Source organism: Chroicocephalus ridibundus, chromosome 1 (genome assembly GCF_963924245.1).
Source record: "Chroicocephalus ridibundus chromosome 1, bChrRid1.1, whole genome shotgun sequence".
Lineage (NCBI taxonomy): Eukaryota > Metazoa > Chordata > Aves > Charadriiformes > Laridae > Chroicocephalus > Chroicocephalus ridibundus.
The window spans coordinates 151,024,297-151,044,421 of NC_086284.1; the positions used below are offsets into that span (position 1 = coordinate 151,024,297).

The 20,125-nt window shown below is 43.2% G+C and overlaps 1 protein-coding gene across 3 annotated transcripts in view; it reads right to left on the minus strand.

The window, feature by feature from the left end:
- Positions 1-5,788: 5,788 nt before the first annotated feature.
- The window catches only part of PTPRO (protein tyrosine phosphatase receptor type O), a 156,508-nt gene continuing 142,171 nt past the window's right edge, over positions 5,789-20,125 (minus strand). For all 3 annotated transcript variants that reach the window (XM_063358812.1, XM_063358805.1, XM_063358797.1), the window contains 8 exons: positions 19,344-19,434; positions 18,749-18,825; positions 16,228-16,362; positions 15,107-15,229; positions 12,737-12,891; positions 10,101-10,236; positions 7,402-7,522; positions 5,789-6,323 (listed from right to left, as the gene is read on the minus strand). In XM_063358812.1, coding sequence (XP_063214882.1) covers positions 7,418-7,522; positions 10,101-10,236; positions 12,737-12,891; positions 15,107-15,229; positions 16,228-16,362; positions 18,749-18,825; positions 19,344-19,434 — 822 coding nt within the window. In that variant the 3' untranslated portion in view covers positions 5,789-6,323; positions 7,402-7,417. The remainder of the gene's footprint in view (positions 6,324-7,401; positions 7,523-10,100; positions 10,237-12,736; positions 12,892-15,106; positions 15,230-16,227; positions 16,363-18,748; positions 18,826-19,343; positions 19,435-20,125) is intronic.

The following is a 20,125-nucleotide window of genomic DNA, read 5'->3' on the forward strand; positions in this document are numbered from 1 at the left end:
CAGCACACCTGCGTCATAACTGCATCCATTCAGTCCATATACGTAGCTTTGTGGGGGAAAATTGTCCGTCTCTCTGCTCCTACCATCAAAGGTCAAGCCCAGTCCTCTGAAGGCTTGATGTATTCTCTGATTCACATTTAAAATGTCCTTCTCCCCGCTCTCTCTAATAAGCATCCATACCTAGCCTGAAGAGTGTTCGCTGTACAGCAAAGTCCCCTACAGTGGGTGGTGAATGACGAAGAAAATAAAGGAAGATCTGAAGCTGCTCTTACATAGGTTCTTCATTACTTGTAAGTACAGGAGCAGGAAACTTTTAAAAAGGACTTTGAAACCCATATTTAAAAATTAGAGTCACTGTATTTTCTCATGGAAGGTATCTGATTCCATAAAAGGCACTGTGGTGGTTACCCGCACCTTTTTTTTCCCATCAATTACCAAAACATGAAGCCAATATTTGTATTCTCTGCAAGTTTATTCTGGCATTCAGCAGATGATTTGCTTTTGCCCAAATGGAGGCATCAGCTCCGAGCCCCTTCAGACTTTGTGGAGTTCGGCATGCGGATGTCTTGGAGGAAGCACCCGTGTTTCATCTCTAAGAGAAAAGAGGTGGCTTCACAGATGTTTTTTCGAAGCTGGCTTTCTGTGTCGCTGTTAAGTCATATAGAAAGAGCCAGCCAAGTTTGAATGCGGTCAGTGAGCTCAGGGACATCTTTGGAGATGCTTGGGTGGAAAAGAGGAAACTCCTTCCATAGACTTAAGGGATAAGCAGAATAATCTGGGGATTTGGGTGTTGGTTGCTTTCTTTGTTTCAGTGGTTTTCCATAGTTTTTAAATTAACTATTAATGACTTAACAACCCAGTACAAGACGAGTTGTATTTTACCCTTTAACTTTGCTGAACTAGACTCTATGATTTCTGAGGTACAGCCTGTGAAATCTCAGTGGCATTAAGGCAGATAGTTCCCTTTTTGCTGGAATTTCCTTGATGGTTTAAGGCACTGGAGGGAGCCTCACCCCTCTGCTGCGCAGTTTTGGAATTTTCAGCTCGCAGACAGTTACGAGAAATCAAAAGATCTCATTTGGGGTTCACTAAATGAAAATAAAAAGTTTTATTGAAAATTTTCAGTGTCTTAAATGAAAACAGTCGTAAAATGCAGTGTTATGTTAAAAATGTTTTCTTTAGGATTTGAGCAGTGAGAATTTTGGGTTTTACACTAAAATTTTAGAACGATGCGATACATGAAAAGTGTCTTTGAAAAGGAAATGAAGCAGTTTTTTAAATGTCAAAAAGTGCCTTATTAATGTGGAAAAAAGGAGCCGTGTTTGATAACACAGGAACTACTTTACTATTTTTTCTGCCATCAAGTCTGCCTTTTTAACTGGGCGGAGGGAGAGAGTTTTAGCAGCCTGTGTTCACTCGGCAGTTTTATGCTTTCTAAGCACATCCCGTTTAACATCAGCAAGGCACTTCTTCCCGCTCCTTTAGTCTCCCCTTGGGACATCATGGGGAGAGAAAACCACTGTGAAACCTCACATTAAATTCGTAGAGAACCAATATCGAAGCATGGAACGGTTTCCTTACCATCTAGCAATTCAAATGTTACGCAGCGCTTTGCTCAGACAAATTGTGATCTATAAATGAGATGTTTATACATACTTTTATTGCTCCAAAGCATTTGGCTATATAAAAGCACAATGGTGGGTTTGGGGGCGGTCTGGGAAATAAGTGCAGACTTCCCATTATTGATGTGTATGGAAATCAGTGTTTATCAATGGAAGCAGTTATCCAAAATGATATGATATTCTGAAATGCGCAGAGCTCCCAGTGACTCCGAGTGTATTCATCAGTGTTTGTGAAACTCCGAAAATGTCCCTGGAAGTGCTTTGCTGGAGAGTGACATCAATACTTTGCTAATTTAACCAAGGAAACAATTGGAAACTCATGAATAACTAGTACGATGTGGATTAAGTCTTTCTAATTAAGAAACCTATAACTAGCAGATTTTTTTTTTAATTGTGAGAATTGAAGGCATTTTAAGTTTTCAGGTTTTTAAGACGGATACAGCAGCAAGATATAGCTTGAATACCAGACCCTTGTTCAAGCAGGTATCTCCACTGGTTTTCCTGGGCTGCATCTCATGAATACAAGAAAGATCATTCTGAATGGTAATGTTTCTGGCCAAGCCACCATTTTATATGAGCCCCGTTTTTTCTATGATGTTTTTCCTCAACTGTGAAGTCTGTGTAGTGTTTAAAATGTAAAACAAGCATCCCTGTCTAAGGATCAAGTCATAATGGGAGTATTTGATAGACTATTTCTGTGCTCGGCCTCCCACCTTCGCATACAAGCAACAGCGTCATGTATGTGGAGTGCAAACATAGGCAATTTGTAAGCGTGCTCTGGGTTTAAATATTGCACAAACATCTTGAATTTTTACTGCTGCTGTGTTAAGTTTGAGCTAGTAAGTGCCTATTTAGCTGCCTTTGGCTCTTCAGTACCTTTCTTCGGTTTCTCTGAAGTTACGTGCTTAGGTTGCAACTTTGGCCCTTTGCAACTTCCTCAGCATCCAGACCTAAACCAATATTAAGATACGAGTCTGTGCTTCTACTTCTCGACAATAATTGTAGATTAGAGGAGATAAAAGGGGGAAAACTTCCTAGATGCTTCCTAGCCACCACTGCTGCCTGTGACAGCAGCAGCAAAGCTCAAAGCTCCCTGCTCCCAGCCATTCCGACAGCACTATCGATGGTCCCCTCTCACAAGAAATGGCTGAAAGCAACAGCTTTCCCTGCCTGCGTGAAACTACTGTTTTCATACAAGCCCTTTAAGGAGTTAGGAGTGGGAGGAAGGTGGTGTGACTCTGGGGTTAATGACCTGAACAAGGAGGGAGGGAAGGGCCATTTTTGGTGCATAAGATGATGCTACTGAATATTTGACAAGGAGGGGCAACTTTGTCTTCTTTAGGTACAGGAAAAAACCCTGTAAAACGAAGTAAAGCCCAAGTAAGGCCTCCCAACCTGTTCTTAATCCTTGTGTGAGGATGGAAGGAAACAGTTCTGAAGACCCAAGTTATGTCAGGGCTCACTGCACGGGCCGTGCTAGGACAGACAGCACTTTTACGCATGGCTCTAACAATGTCCTAGCTCTTCTAAGACGTGTGCTTAGGTTTATGTGACTGTTCCTGCCATGGCAGCATGCACAGCAGGAGGCAACAAGAAGGAAACCTGCCCTAGTTTTGATTAATGGTCACTCACTGCGCAGAGCTACTTTTACATGCATCTGGGTCAGTAGATGCTGTAAGAGCAGCAGCTCAATAGAGAGCATCTGTGGTGTCGGCAGAGCTATAGGCATGAAACCCATAATTCAGAAAAACTATTACAAAACCTGAATCTTCAGACAGCTTTACAGCTGCAATGGCTTGAGGGTTTTATTTTGACAGCTGCTGGAAACCGTATCAGCATTGCGGGGTTTTTTTGGACTTGCTTTAAGGAGCGTGACAAGGTAAAACCAAAAGTATGACATGTTGCATCAGGCTAAAAGGCTCTGCATGAGTCTTCTGAATCACAATGTCTTCCAGACTCTTTCATTGCGTTACTCATGTCTTGAACGCTGTGAGAGGTGGTTTCCACTGCCATCCCAAGACACGCAGTTTTGTGTACCAGATGGGGTAAGAAAAGGTATTTTTTTTCTGAAGGAGTTTTCATTGTAATTGATTCTGTGATTAAGTAGCTATTAAAGGAAAAATACACACCTGTTGCTGTGCAAATGGAATCATTTTTGACATGCATTCAAAAACTGCCTGGTAAATTCAGGCTATTCAGGCAGTATCATTTGCAACAATGCGATTTTGGCATCTTTGCAGCAATCTTGTACCCTGTCATGTTCAGCCAAGCTTCTGGTACAGCCAGCTCACACGGTGATAGTTTGTGTGCACATGAATGGTTTAAAAGTAACCTGCTTACTCTGGCCTATGATACAGAATAAACGTAGACTCAACGGGCAATGGCCAGCAGGAGGGGGGAGGCAGTAGATGAGAAAGCAAGACCATTTGTGTGTTGGTTTTTTTGTTGTGGTTTTTTTTTTTTTTTCCTTCCCTGTTAGCGGGATGTGAACATATTTTCTGAGTAAACTTATAACGAAACTCTGAAATATATTTTTTTTTAAAAAAAAAAAAAAGCATGAAGGCAAGGTCTGAAATGGTCAAGTGCTCATTTATAATTCTGTCTTCTGTTCGAATTAGGCCAGACAAATCTTTGCTGCTGTTACTGAAACAGCAAGCCCTCCAGCTGAGGTGCGCTAGTGAAATAAGAGAGAAACATGTACCATGGAAGCCTTTCTTGTTAGCAATCCGCTCCCTGAAGACAGGGCTCCCTGCCCTTTTGCATCCATCGCTATGCATCTTATTTAGAGAAATAGCGCCTCTGCTTTAGGACTGAGCTTAGTGGAAACTGTGGAAATAGTAGTAGATGCATGAAGAGAGAAGGAAGGGGCAATTCATATCATACCCATTTAATTATCAGAGGTAAAGTCCTATTTCTTCAGTGCCCTTCACAAGGACCTGTTTTATTTGGGGAATTATGTTAAGGCTATGCAGTTCTGCATAATACGTATGGTTTAGTTTGAAGGAAGTTTTCCATTGTAACCAATACGATGATGAAGTAGATATTAAAGGAATACACGCCTATTTACCTGCTAGTGGAATAACTCTTTAGAAGAAAAAAAAAAAAAAAAAAATCAAATATCAATCTGAAGGAGGTTATCAGGCTCCTGGAAGTAGCTGAGCTACCGAATTACGCCCTGGTACCCTGACAGGCGATAGCAGGCCCTGGGGTGAATGAATAAAACGCGTGCGCGTTTGCCGATAGTGACTTCTTCACGGGTAAGCAATCCAGTGTGTTTACTTTCAGTTCGAGTTTGCTTTGTTTACATTGAGTACCATTGCTGCTAACTCCCAAGGAGGTGACACAAAGCAACAGGTTACAAAAATGCCATCAACATCCATTCTGACAGCATCCATGTCACAATACACAATGATGTACCGGAATTATACAAAGACAAAAAAAATATATATATAGCTAATTATTCTGACTAGAACTGAAACTGACAGCGAAAAAGAAAAGAGCGCCCCCCCCACCCTGACCCCGAAGCCCCTGCAGGAATCCGTACCGACACTTTGGCAGCCTCGTAGCAATAAAGCGATAACCAGCCCTTTACATGCCAAAACCTTGTTTTTTGGAACATCATGAATTCCTGGCTCAGAGAAATAGTTACATCAGTTAAAGCACTTTTTTTTTTTTTTTTTTTTCCTTTCCACCTACCCCCCCCTCCCCCCCAACCTGAATCAGCTTCCATGTTTTTACACAGGGCTAATACTTATTAAAAATAATAAACAAATGAGGGGTATAGGCACCATAGACTGCTCGGACAGTTAAATGCTATAGTAATGGAGTCTAAGATATCCCAGCTTGAAACTCAGCTGCCCTTCGATTAGATTCATCTAAAACAAGAGCCTGCTCGGTGGCATTACTGAAAAGGTTGGCGAAAAGAGCAATCAATCTCTCTGCTTAATTAGTAGTAGCACAGTCAAGAACCGAAACCACCCCATCTCTCGGTGTCGGCTGCCTGCTTCAGCTTCAGGCTTCATGGTTTGGATTTCTGCTCGTCAGTCCGTTCCTCGGGTCTTGTGCTCCCCCTAGACCCCACGTACATCAGTGCTGTAGGAAACAGTCAAATCCATGTACCCAGCAACACCACCCCCCACCCCGGTCCCGGCCCGCCCACCCCCTTTTCTCTTCACAATCTCCAGATTTCTTCATGTATATTCATGCCTCGCTATTCACTAATGAGGTATTATTAGATACTAACAATGCCTGTTCTTCTATGGACGTTAGCACAGACCAGTGACACATGAAGAAAACTCTTCAGTCAACCATTACAAAAATATTGCACTTACTTTAACCTTAAGCCCAACCTGCACAGAAGGAAAAAAAAAAAAAAAAAAAAATTAACCAAAAGTACCAAACAAAAACCCAACACTCTGGAGCAATCTATTTTATGCACATATAGTGTCCTTTCCTTCACGTTGTTTAGTTGAATTTGGTCCAGTGTTTTAAAAAAATGTCCAGAAATGAAACAGTTCAAAAGACACCGCAGGCTCGTTAAGGCTTTGTCTCCCCAGTGCTTCGGAAAGGTAGAAGTTTCTTTCTTTCATTGTCCGCGTACTGCAAAGCAGCGGTCTCTCCTGGCAGAACAACTCGCCGTTCAAACCATCAAAAAGAAAAAAATCAGAAGCAAGGGAAGATGGGTGTGCTTCATGGTCTCACCTGGAACCAACCAAACAGAATGCTTTAGAAATAAAAAAGGAAGTAAATACAATCCTTAGCATTTATTTTTACCAGCCCTCCATACAGGCTGGGGCTGCAGCCCACCAGTACAAGCAGATGGGCTCTGGGACTCCGACTAGGTGGTAAACTACCTGAACATCAGGGAAATTAAGGCAAATTGGGGTTCATTTTACGGGCAGGGGAATGATGTACGCAGAGGCTAATAAAAGCGCGTGAGCAACACCGCAGACACACAGCAGAGGTGGCTGGTGTTGGTGTCCGCAGCCCAGCTCTCCACCAGCTAGTCGTGTCAAAAGTCTGTAGCTTCCTGCTTCACCCAAAATTAAATATTAAGGTTACGGCTGGGTTTTTACTGCCACCTAATGAACTAAAGCTCATCAGCTTAAAAAAGCAGTGACGTGCAGCCTCACAGCTTGTCCCCACCAGCACGCCACTTGGTAGGTCAGAGCCATGAGTTTTACTCTGAAGCTGCGTTGCACCGGGGCTCAGTGGAAAGGCAAGATGGTCACTTCGCCTATGCTAATGGTCGTACCAGTTTGACACCCCCCCCTCCTGTTCCCTGGTTCTAGATTAATGAAAAGAATTCCCTTGTGTTTCACATCACAGCTTTTTGGTTACCATCTCACCCTCCAGCAGGCTCTCTTGCCATACAACAGCAGTGCCGGCAGAGCACCCCCAAACCTCTGCTGGCCTTGGTAACCTGGCAGTTGGTAAGTGACTTTGGAAGGACTGAAGATATTAAAAGAAGTCCTCTCCTTTAAGCTTTGTAAGGAGTGGTAGGACAAGTGGCAGGAAATGGTTAGATGGCTCGGTCAGGATTGCTGGGTTGTCTTTTTCTTTGAATGATGAGTGAGACAATATACTCCTACAGTGATGTGGAAAGTATAGCAGACTGCTTACTGAGAGAGGCTAAAAGGATTTCCCTCGCACGCCCCTCTCATCCAGAGGGGGATGAGGCCTGGAAAACTCCAAACCCCCCAGAAAAGCTCCTGGAGCAACCTCCCATGATGTTGGTTGCCACAGGAGGCTGGGGACATGGCACGCATGCCTGACTTACCACCTGTGACTCTGAACTAGGACTTGCTGACGTTCTCATATATGACATCGCTGATGCAGAACTGCTGCTTCTTCTTCTGCCACATCAGTTGCACACACTGGTGAATAAAAATGTATTGTTCCTGGAAGAAAAGATCAAGTGAGCGGGCATTTTTGCACCTCAGAAAGCATGGCAAAAACCCAACCAGTGAAACAGTTTGCTAGTTCGCAGTAACAGCCCGCACAGCTTCTCCGGCTCTCCCTCCTCAACCCCCTCGCAAGGTACAGTCAGTTGTCATCTCCCAAAATAATAGCCCAAAATTGTTACAGAGAGCAGCTGGGGAAGTACGAAATCCACCTGGGTTGCCCTGGCATCGTAATCACTTATTAATAACCTGAATGATGATGGGGGAATAGAACAGAATAGAATAAGGATAGGGTAAGGTAGGGTAGGGTAGGGTAGAATAAGAATAGAATAGAATAGAATAGAATAGAATAGAATAGAATAGAATAGAATAGAATAGAATAGAACAGAACAGAACAGAACAGAACAGAACAGTTCAGTAGGATCTGAGCTAAAGTGGATCTACTTCATATTGCCTGAAAATTAATTAATTCCCAGAGAGGTACCCGAATGCTTTATGTGCAACGAATTGCATCCATACTATATACACATCTGAAATCTTTTAATGAACTTCATGTTCCTTAGTGCCTGACTTCTTTACCAATATAAAGCTGAAACCTGATTGTGTTCATAGAGCAGTTAACTATTTGGGGAGTTATGAACCTCTCTGCAAATGACACCATAAGTCAGGCCAATCACATGCACCGTTATATTTGTGGGCAGGTTTTTGTGCTACAAGACTGTGGTTATCTTTTGTTTCGGTTATGGACTGGCTTTTCTAATCATTATTGTAGAGATTAAACACCGCAATTCACTTTGGAATAACCTTAATTGATGACTTGTAGATTTCAAAGGGACAGAAGGCAGACCCTGATGAATTCTTACACTAAGTTTTATGTGCACAAGGCACAGGGAGCAAGTGGATTTCAAGCAAAAACAACTGTCCCAAAACCTGAGTCTGTATTTCAGCCCCTGTCCCCAGTGGTCTGCTGATGCCAGGAGATATCGATATGAGTTTGAAGCACGTTTCAGACCACAGAAATGCCCAGATTTCCTCACACCTGCTAATTTGGAGTGACTGGCATCACTTCAGGGCATACAGCAATATAACCCCCTTTTGGGGCCTGTGCCATATTTTTTTTTTAAACTGCTCAGTGAGGCACTGCCAAGTTTCCAGTGTAGGAGGCAAGGTGAAGCAGGTGAGCTGTGTGTGTAGTTTCAGGTTTTGTAAGGAAAGCCTTTTCGGTGGCCTCTGCGCCTGAGTGCCAGTGCCACCTAGTGACCCCTGCGCCCAGGCTGGGCCACTGCCTGGAGCACCAGGAGCCCAGCGACCACCAAAGCCGAGCCCTTGACACCAGCCCCAGCCAGGCTAAGAGTTTGTACATGAAAAAAAAATTAAAAAAAAAAAAATAAATAAAAAAAAATCGCATCACCTCTGGAGAGGTAACACAGTTGCATCTGAAATCAACGATCTGGATTTGTTTTTCTGTTTTTTACATAAGGATCTACCTCTGGATTAATATAGTGAATTGCTATGAAAAGTGGTAGTTTGATAGGAATGACCCAGGTCCTGTCCTCCTCTCCTCTCCTCTCCTCTCCTCTCCTCTCCTCTCCTCTCCTCTCCTCTCCTCTCCTCTCCTCTCCTCTCCCTCTCCTCTCCTCTCCTCTCCTCTCCTCTCCTCTCCTCTCCTCTCCTCTCCTCTCCTCTCCTCTCCTCTCCTCTCCTCTCCTCTCCTCTCCTCTCCTCTCCCCTCCTCTCCCCTCCTCTCCTCTCCTCTCCTATCCTCTCTCTTTGCTTTTCTCTGGATTCAACAATCTTTGCCAACAAATTATCTGCCTCCCCTAGCCCGCAAACAGCGATGGTGGCACTTCTGACCACAGGGAGGTTGCCAGTTTATACTGTGGCTAACCAGTGAAAAGTACAACAGGCATGAAATTTTCCCCTCATTAGTAGAGGAACTGGGGAGGTCTCAGATCAACAAAAGCTTCTGCTTTGGAAAAAGTGATTTTTTTTCCATTATATCTTCTGAAAATATGACTATTCTCCTGACATTTGCCTTAAAAACAGAAAAAGAACTACCCAGTAGATATTTGAGCAGGGAAAGGGACAAAGAGGGTCTCTGGCAGAGTCACAATCCTTTTGCCTGTTTTGCTTGTTATTTGTATTACCATTGTGTAAGCGAGTTCCTCTGCTTGGCTAGATGATATCCTCTTGAACAAGCGTGAACGGCTGTCCGATACCGATATCATTTCATGAGCCATTAATCCCCTCAGCAAGCCCAATTCTTTTCAAAATGGTTTGAAAATTTCACATGGTAATCTCTTCTAATGCATTTTTTGCATATTAATTTCACAGAAGGTGAGAATAACTCATCCCCCCTGGAAGATGTCAGTGAGATCGTAGATAGATTATCAGACCCGCCTATGCAGCAGATCAATATCATGACAATATTACAATGAAAACTTAATTGTATCTATTCATAGCTATTTCATCAAGTATTCAGGGGGAACAGCAGACATTGGACATAAACACGCTACAGAGAGATATGAAATAGATCCAATGATACATTCACAACATTGAAATGAACGGATCTTACCTCTGTCTGCACCATGGACATTCTGTAGGACCGCATGTCAGACACCAGGCCCAATATATCTACGAACTCATGATCACGGATGTGCTGTAAGAGCCGATCCAGGGCTATGAACGTTCCCGTTCGTCCCACTCCAGCACTGCAACACAGACAGACATGCACCTTTTTTCAGGCTTATCTGATGGAGACACAGAGAAAAATCAGTGGTACTGCAAAAAGCAAGTGTCCTGCAGCTGCGATAAGCAGATGTACCTAACCTGAGGTCAGAGAGGCTGGTTAATCTGTAGCATTTAATGCCATGTGACTCGTCATCCATTGTTTAGGCAGAACGTATGGAGTGGATGGCTCTGCAATTACTTCACCTTCCTATCCATGCTCCTCTTCCTGTACTCACATGCAGAATGTGTGTGCACACCCTCATCCACCCTCAGCTGTCTGCTCTTCCTACGTTCACTGCTCCCCTCAAAGACTTCATGGGACATCTCTAACTCCGGGGGCTGCAGCCATAACTGCAGAGATTCGCTCAGCAGCGCTTGCCGCACAGAGGCAGCTGGGGTCGAACCTTCAGTTCCACAGCTCCCCGCACTGCAAAGCTCTCGGCTTCGCAAAGGCACTGCGCTACTGCAGCTCCTCCTCAAAGGACGAACCGCCCAGAAGAGTCTACACTCCAGGACTTCTGCCTTGGGAGCATGAGACAGAAATGGTCGGCAACCACTCGGCTGACAAATCTTCATCCCCCCCAAAGGGAAGCTTAGTGACTAGAAAAAAGACAAGCTGTTTTGATTTAAAGGTTCGTATGTGCATATGATTCTTTGCATTGTGATTTCACAGGTAACTTTTAAGTCTGATTTCATTATGAGTGTGGCTTTAGAGGTTTTATAGAGTTTCATACAGTGTCCTGACACCATACCTACTAATAAGGATAGAAGCGTGTGTCTTAGCCAAAGTTCTCACTGCTGTCCTGTCATATTTTTCAGGAATGCCTTGAAAGCATTTGCAATAAAGTTTAACATTTCATCTCAAGACCATTCATCATAACTGTTGTGAAACAGATTTGGGGTTTTTTTGCTTGTGTTTAACAATAATGTCAATATCTCAAACGAGATGAAGACAATGGAACTTCCGACCTATTTATTTGACAGATTCATTAGTTAATACATTCACTCTGTGCCTTCTTTAACGTTTGAGAACAATTGCTGTAGGAGTTGATCAATACATTCTTTCTTCCCCCTTCCATTAATTACGTAGCTTTGCTACTTCTAATCTATGTGGTCTAAGATGTACAGTATATTCTAAAAATACCATCTGAAAATATCTCTCTCTGCTGCTCGAAGCATCCTAATTAAAAACACAATACTACAGTTGTTACCCAGCTCTCTGATACTTGCTTCTATTGCTTCCCAGAACAATTAAGTGGTATATAAGGGGTCTGATTTTGCAATGCTACATATAAATCTCTTCCCTGGCGTACTAGGACCTTTCTTGATATTAGGACTCTCAGAACAATATCCCCTATGAATTGCGCCATTAGGTTACAGGGGAGGGCTGCACAATCTGCTGCTTTTACAAATGCTGTTGTTGTTTTGCATTCCAGTAGAACACTAAGTGCCTTACCTGGAAACTAGCAATGCTCTTACTATAAAAGACTGTTTTCTGGAAAGGAGCTCTAGAAAGTGTGCAAAGTGGTGGCAAGAGAGGATCAGTGCTGACTATCACATCACCACCAGGAAAGACAGCGCTGGAGCAGCAAAGTAATGGCTGCCTCTGGGGTGGGTGATGTAGGGTTGGCTGAGATTAATCTCACCAAGCCTTGACTTCTATTAGGAGTGTGTCACCATAATGCGCACATATTCATCTACTGCAACCCATCTATTTACATATTTCGGAGAAATCTGTTGTGAGTAGCTTCTGTGCTAGGAGCCACAAAGAGGTTTGAAATCAGTTGGGAGATTTGCGTCAGGAACCAATCAGGAACCAACTAAGATGATAACTAACTTCTACCGTGTTAGATATCATCACTAACATGGTAGCTGCCCCCAGAGAGGCCAAGTAAGTGTGCATCTTAACAAAAGGGCAGATGATGCACAAGAGATAAATCTGGTAGTATATAAAACAACGTTCCTCCCCAAAACCGAAAAAAATATAACCGTTATCATGGGATACTGGGATTACTGCTAGCACAGGATAGCGCTCTTCATGTCACCTCCTGAATGTGCCAAAAACCAAGTGACCAGAGGAGGAGGATCTGCACAGAGACGCTCTTCTGCAGGGGAGCAGGACACTGTGGCAGGCACTGGCTGGATCACACCATCCGTATCGTGAAGGGGTGGAAATGAGAGAGCAGGGACATGCTCTGAGCTGGTGTAAATCAGGGTCTCCCGCTGCCCCTCCTGAAGCCATGTGTTTATATCATCCAAAGACCTGACTCTGCTCCAGAAAGCAGTACCTTCATGTCTATAGCTGCAGGCTGAAATCGCAGCCCCCCTGTAGTCACAGAGGGGGACTAATCCTTTGCCCTTAACACCAAAGAGAACAATCTCCAGCTAACAAGCGAGCAGAACCCCAAAATCTTTCCTTCCAATCGTTTCCCAAACTATTTAACAATTACACCCTTTAGTTGGTTTCCTCAAAGCATCTACCTGCAGTGTATGATCACAGGGCCTTTACTCTTTGCTGATTTCTGCCTGACCATCTGTACAAACTGGAGAATGCTTTCGGCAGCGTTGGTCGTGGGGACACCATGATCTGGCCAGGCAGTGTAGTTAAAATGCATCACGTCTTGCACCTCATCAGCCTAATGGGAAAAGCAGAACAGCAGCATTTTTTTAGAACACAGGAGTTTTATCAGTGCAGTAACGCTCAGTCAGACTAAGGGCTTTTTTGTCATTTTGGGGTTGGTTATTTTTTCACCCCAGGTACAGCCTAAGAAAGTCAGACAAAAAACAGGCAAAGACTTTACATGTTATTTGATTAAAAAGGGGAGGGGGGTACCAGCCCATCATTATGAAAAAGGCATGAACTCTTGTTTCTCGGTTTGGGATTTTTTTTTTTTTTTTTGCTTTTTTTCCTTGTGGTAGTTTGGTTTGATTTTGCTTTTAAAACAAGAATTGTTGCATTTTTCAGGTTTATGCTTTCTTCCTCTTTCTATTTCATTCCCTCTCCTTTTGTCGTTTGCCACAGATAAAGAACAATGCTGTTGCCCAACAATCAAGACTGGACTCGTGGGAATTTTCTTTTCAAGTTTCAGAGAAAATAAAATACCAAAAGGGAAGAAAAAGTCATTACAGGGGCAAAGGGAATATTTAGAAAAATACCCATTATTATAAAAAAAGGTTTATAATGCCAAAAACTCTAGTGTCTTTAGGTGAAATAAGATCCTCGACACAATTCATTTTGTCTCTGAGACTTAAAGGAACTCAAAACATGGGGAGGGGTGGGCGGGTGTCATCACCAAAACCCATGGCAAGCAATGCTTTTAGTTTTGCCATTCAGGCTAAATAATCCTGCTGTAGTAACCTCTCTCCAGTCACAGGCAACAGCAGATTAGGCAAAGGCTATTAAAAAAAGAGATCTGTACAACAGACCCTGAATTAGCTGCCCTGGGTTTGGTAAAGGACTGTTTACCTGAACTGCAAACTGCAGTCTCGTTAACGGTGGACAACAAGTTGACCACGAGCCAGCAATGTGCCCATGTGGCCAAGGCAGCCAATGGTCTCCTGGGGTTCATTAAAAAGCGTGTGGCCAGCAGGTCAAGGGAGGTCATCCTCCCCCTCTACTCTGCCCTGGTGAGGCCACATCTGGAGTACTGTGGCCAGTTCTGGGCTCCCCAGTTCAAGAAAGACAGGGAAACACTGGAAAGAGTCCAGCAGAGGGCTACAAAGATGATCAAAGGAATGGAACACCTCGCTTACAAGGAAAGGCTGAGACACCTGGGTCTGTTTAGCCTGGAGAAGAGAAGACTGAGAGGGGATCTCATCAATGTTATAAATATCTAAAGGGTGGGTGTCAGGAGGATGGGGCCAGACTCTTTTCGGTGGTGCTCGGTGACAGGACAAGGGGCAATGGGCACAAACTGGAACACAGGAAATTCCATCTTAACATGAGGAAAAACCCCTTTAACTTTGAGGGTGGCAGAGCACTGGAACAGGCTGCCCAGAGAGTCTGTGGAGTCTGCTTCTCTGAAGATATTCAAAACCTGCCTGCATGTGTTCCTGTGCAACCTGCTCTAGGAGAACCTGCTTTGGCAGAGGGATGGGACTAGATGATCTCCAGAAGTCCCTTCCAACCCCTAGTATTCTGTGATAATTTTCCATGGATGCCAACAGCCCAACACATTGCATTTTATGTGTTTTAACTCCTAGCCTGCACCCCATGCACACTTTGTAATGCAGTGAGGCATGGCTGGGTAGGACTAAGGTCCTGGGCCAATGCTGAGGTGCCAGTGCCCAGCTTTTTTCATGTCCCCTCCATATCTCTAACTTTTGCGTCATGAGCCGGTGCCTGCAACGCGCTGGTGCAGAAAACAAAGCCGGAAAAAAATGCTTGAAAATCTGAATAGCTTTAATTTGGAAATCGCATGCTTTCACGTGTGTTTCAGTATTTTATAGGAATATATGAATATTGCAGAATTGCGCTTTTGAAAAAGATTTTCAATTTCTACACTGGTATTTTCAAGTTTAGAATAGCTTATAGCAAGAACATATGCCTGAGATAAAGGATAGAAGAGGTTTACATATTTGTTGTCACTGATCATTGGCGCCACAGAAATGTCCAGAGCTCTGGTACTACTTTTGTTTCAGTCTTGCACTTTGCTGAGAAATTCAGAGACAACAATTTTAGGGAAAAGTTTTGTGATTTAGCCATTTGCCTGCGTGGAGTGAAGGTAAGGCCACCACTCCCTCTCTTGGCCGTTTTCCACTGAATGCCAGAAATGGACAAAAGTTAAAGAAAAGGCTGGCCTGAAATTACTCCCACCCTTTTAGCAGGGCCATGCAAAAAGTTTCACTTACATAGCTAATTCGGAAATTCCTAAAAACCCAGTCTGTGTGCTCTTCCTCTGACAGCATTTCCACTGTGATGTCCCCATATGCAACAGGATCTTCTGTAAAAGGCCAGTAATGATCACATTTCACCTGAAAGGGAAATAAATACATACATATTGTGTTTATATAAATTGACATATAGGCATATATAAAAAAGCACAATCAAAAGTATTCTGAACCTCAGTTTTAGAAATGTATACTGTACTATTTACTTGATTCTGCAATAAGAGGGAACATATTCTGTAATGACTTTCCACCCGATTGGTCCTACGTATGTAACTATGGATATAAGCTATACATTACATTAGTTTCCTGAAGGGTAGCATTAGTATAGCAAAGAACGGAAATACATAGTATCTTTGTAGATTGTTACTTTTCCTAATGGAATAGGTCTAAAAGGAACAAACTTTGGGGAACAATAATACACACCTTTAAAAAAATGTATATATTCCAAATATTTTTATTATAATGTCAAGGAAAATGTAAAGCATAATACTTGTATTTTATTATTATTTAAACTTAAAAGCACAGAATCACAGAATGGTTGAGGTTGGAAGGGGTGTCTGGAGGTCATCTTTTCCAACTCCCCCTGCGCAAGCAGGGCCTCCTACAGCAGGCTGCCCAGGACCGTATACCCAGACAGCTTTCGAATATCTCCAAGGATGGAGACTCCACAACCCCTCCGGGCAACCTGTGCCAGTGCTCAATCACCCTTCACAGTAAAAAAGTGTTTCCTGACGTTCAGATGGAATTTTACGTGTTTTAATCTGTGCCCATTGCCTCTTGTCCTGTCACTGGGCATCACTGAGGCGTCCCTTGTCTCCATTCCCTCCCATCAGGTATTTATACGCAGTGACCCCTGAGTCTTCCCTTTTCCATACTGAAGAGTCCCAGGCTCCTCCACACTGTCCTCATGTGAAAGATGCTCTAGTCCCTTAACCATCCCAAAATGCCCGCCATAAGCGAAAGAAGGGCCATTCCAATTCTGGTTATGATGCTGTCCCATAATCAGAACACAATGGAACCAGAAAATAAACACCTTTTCAGAGTAGTTTCTTTCATACTATGTGCAAGATTTCGTTACGTACCCTTCTTTTCTCATTACACTGAGTGAGCATAACAATAATTTGAGATTTTTGTTGGAGAACCATCTTCCAAAAATCATTCCTAGTTTCTGGCAGTGGTCCTTGGGTTGCAATGTATTCCTGGGGTGAATTATAACCCTAAGAAACAAAGAGACAGGTGCTGTTTACCAACACGATTAATGCTTTAGAACACATATTTTTCCCTGGCACTCGTGTTTTTTAGCTTGCTCAAGTTCATTTCATACTTTTTAAAGTGTTTTCTAATATAAATAAAGTACTTCATGATTTTTTTGCATTTATTTTGAGATTACAGCTTTCGCGAGTTTTTGATGTTCCCAAAGTATAAGCAATCTAGAATGGAAGAGAAAAGATGAATCTGTTATTATACAAACCCTTTGCCCTGAGAACAGGAAAAGCAACATTAAAAAAACAAGCAATGAGAATCCTAAATCAAAGCTCCTCCATCTTCCATATTTCATAATCTAAAGGTTTGTTTAGTTACACACATAAAAACAATTATAGATGCTTAGCCTGCTTGTCCCAAGCAGTGCCTGCGGTGATTTTCAGTCACGGATGTAAATGGAAGGTAGCAATGAGTAGAATTATGTGCATATGTTTATGTTATAAGGACTTAAATTAGCAAAATATTAATTAAAATTCTGCTTAAAAGAATAGAGAACATGCTGAGTCAACACCCTTAACAGATCGTCATTGCTATGTTTTATTGAAGCTCAGTTGCTTTGTACCCATATATTCCTTCTGCTATCTCTATCAGCATGTTGGATAGTTGGAAAGTCTCCTTCCCCTCTCCAAAACCAAAAGGCCGTTACAAAGACTATAATAAAAGATCCACAGAATGGCCATTTTGGCATCCGCTCTCACCATATTTGCTGAGATTGTATCATCAAAACCACATTTGGAAAGGTATTTGATATTCCTAATATGAGCAAAAGATGCACCCAACACACAGCATGATCCCATGTAAATTGGACAAATTGTGTGCCACCACAGTAAGCGGATTGTAAACATATTCCTGATCTGAGGGCACTTTCCACAAATGGCTTCCTCCAGACACCTCTAGAAGTCAGCTCAGTCTGAGTTTTTGCACTACATAGAATTTGCTGTTTGTTTGTCTGCATGGGCTACGTCTGACCTAAGCGTCAAATCTCTGTTATCACAGAGACACCGATCACCACTAGTATCTGTGTTTGCAGGGAGTTACTCAGTGGAGAAGCAATCGTCAGGAAAAGCCAAGCATTAAGATGACATGTCTGTCCCAGTTTCTATGGTCAGCATCACGCTGCAAGTAGAACTAAAGCGATGTAAACTATAAAAAGCAGAACTGAGCAATCCGGAAACGACCGCTACATAAAATCCTATTATCCATAATCCCGTGTCATAGAAGTTTCCCGAGTTGTGAATGATGCTTTTGAATGTTGGAATATTTTTCTTTCTTGATTCACTGCGAGCTCAGGCACTTGCAGCTTGAGTGTTTAGGTTCATGCTCTTGATGCATAGAAGCTAAGTACGGGCAACGTGCTCGGCAGTACATGCATGGGCGATGCCACAGTGACAAAGAAGTGGTTTCACCGACGCATCCGAGGGCTCCTCCCTCTTCCATAATGCTGACTCCGCTCTCCAGCACAGCCAGGGCCAGCTCTGCCTTCTGTTCACGGCAAGGGTGCAGAAATACTCGTTTGCCTGTGGTCCCCGAGTGAAAGGTCTTTTTCTAAATGGATGCTGTGGTGTCCTGCCTCCTCTCCATGCAGAGCGACCCAGGGGACGTTGCTCTCCCCAACACAGCGGACACCGAGCCACAGCAAGGGTGGGGACAACAGACGGGCAAACCTTTGTGGCAGTGGCAGCGATAAGCCTAAGTGGCTGCACAAGCTCAGGGGAGAGCGGAAAGAGCTGATGAGATTTTTAGCCCACCCTCAGTGTCGAACTGTTTGACTACAGCTCTGTGTATACTTTAATTATCCTAAAACTCTGGGTGCTACTCCCTGGTAAACGGCTGCTCCGTGCCAGGCAGAGGGAGAAACACTGGGAGCACCAGAGACGAGGCAGAAAGCAGAAGCTCCCCCCACGCACCATCTGGGCTGTGTGTATTTTATCAGTTGTGGAGTGTCTGGCTTAATGCTTTTTCCATGTGCTGTAGAAACCCAGAAAAGTTCCTTATTTAAAAGTTTACATTTTTCCTAGCTGTCTTACAAAGCCATTGGGCCACCTAACATTTCCTCTCCATTTCTTTACCAGTCCACTCTAGGTTTCACAAAGATTCACAGCTCATCCAGTGCTACTGTGCCAAAACTTGCCAAAAATCTGCACCCCCACCATCTTTTCTTTTTTTTTTTTTTTGGTGACTGGTGAAAAGCACTGTTCCCTGCAGACAAGATACGGGAAGCTAAAGAAGATGCTGAGAACGTGACTGAGCTTCCAGGAGATATTGGGCTATTTGTGGGTGACATGCACCGACTGCTGTGTAGGACACTGTTCTTTACACTGACCGAGTCTCTGTACTCACAGGAATGTAGTTGGCATTAATGTAGTCAGACCCTTCTTCTTCATTCATCGAAACTAACCGGACACGACTAAAATCATCTGTAAAAGGAAAAAAAAAATCATTTGGCTCTCCAACACAGTACTTCTCTCCAACTAGCCAAAATTAAAATTAATCCTATAAAAAACTGAAAAAAATCTGTTAAAAAAACCCGAGGGAATGCTCATAGTTAGGAACAGAGAGCAATGTTTGCTCCGGTAAATGCTACATGGATGCACCATCATTACTGTTCTGCAAAATACACCCTCCAACTGCCGCCCCTTTGGGCTCCCTTAGGTTTCATTAAAATGTAGTAACAAAAATATAGTAACACTACTTAGTAGTAGAAACGACCTTGTGTTTCTCACCTCCAAACTCCAAGTCTTGATAAACATCCCCAGAAAGCTACGTCTCTTCAAAGCTAATAAAAAGCCATCTATTGCCCGGTTCTCTCTAAGGGCAGGTTTTAAAAAAGGCTTTTATCAGTCACAAAATCGGCGCTGATTCTCCAATTCTTTTATTAAAACTCCTCTTTCCCTCTCAAGGGACTTTAGCAGGAGGCTGTATGTATCGTACTTACATGGCAGGATATTTGTGTAGCGATTTTTACAGCGATTCATGGGGAGATCAGCAGCAAAGTGGGGGATGTCAAGCCCAATCAGTTTTAGCTCCTGGGGTAACAGGAAGAAAAATGCCAAGGTCAAACTCACAAATGCTCAAAAAAATAATTCCTTGTGAAGTGATTACTTGTGGCAGGTACCAGACTATAAGTGTTCATAAATCACTTTATAAACTGACAACAGGATTACGCTGACTTTCCTTATCTGATGCCTCTGAGTTTGGCTCCAAACAGCTAGAGAGCAATGATGTGGTGTCTCCTGCTGACGCTGCCGGCGCGCTGCTGCCAGCCAAGGCTGCAGGCTGCTCCTCTCTACCCTCACTTAATTAGCTAAAATAGTGTTAAACCAGGGGGCTGATAAGGTATTTCTGTGGTGGTCATCCACCCCACTTAAAGAGCTGCTTCGAGTCATCAAGCAGCTTTTGATGTTGATTCTAGGGAATGCTTGGAAGATCTAGTCATTACCTTCAGCAGCTAAATCCAATATATGATGCATCAGAGGACTTTTTACTGGCAGGAAGGGAATATGTCAGCCACCCAGAGTGGTGGGAACACCTGGACAATCCTCCCTACTCCCTTCCCACATTTAAATCGTTGCAGCTAGCTCTAGGATAGGAGCTTTTAGTGTTATACTACTAAATTGACTTTAAATTCTGGGTAATTAAGAAAATGTGCCTGAACTGGTCTTAGAGAGACCTCCTTGCTCTTAAAGAGATTTTTGACGTTACCTTCTCGTTCCAATG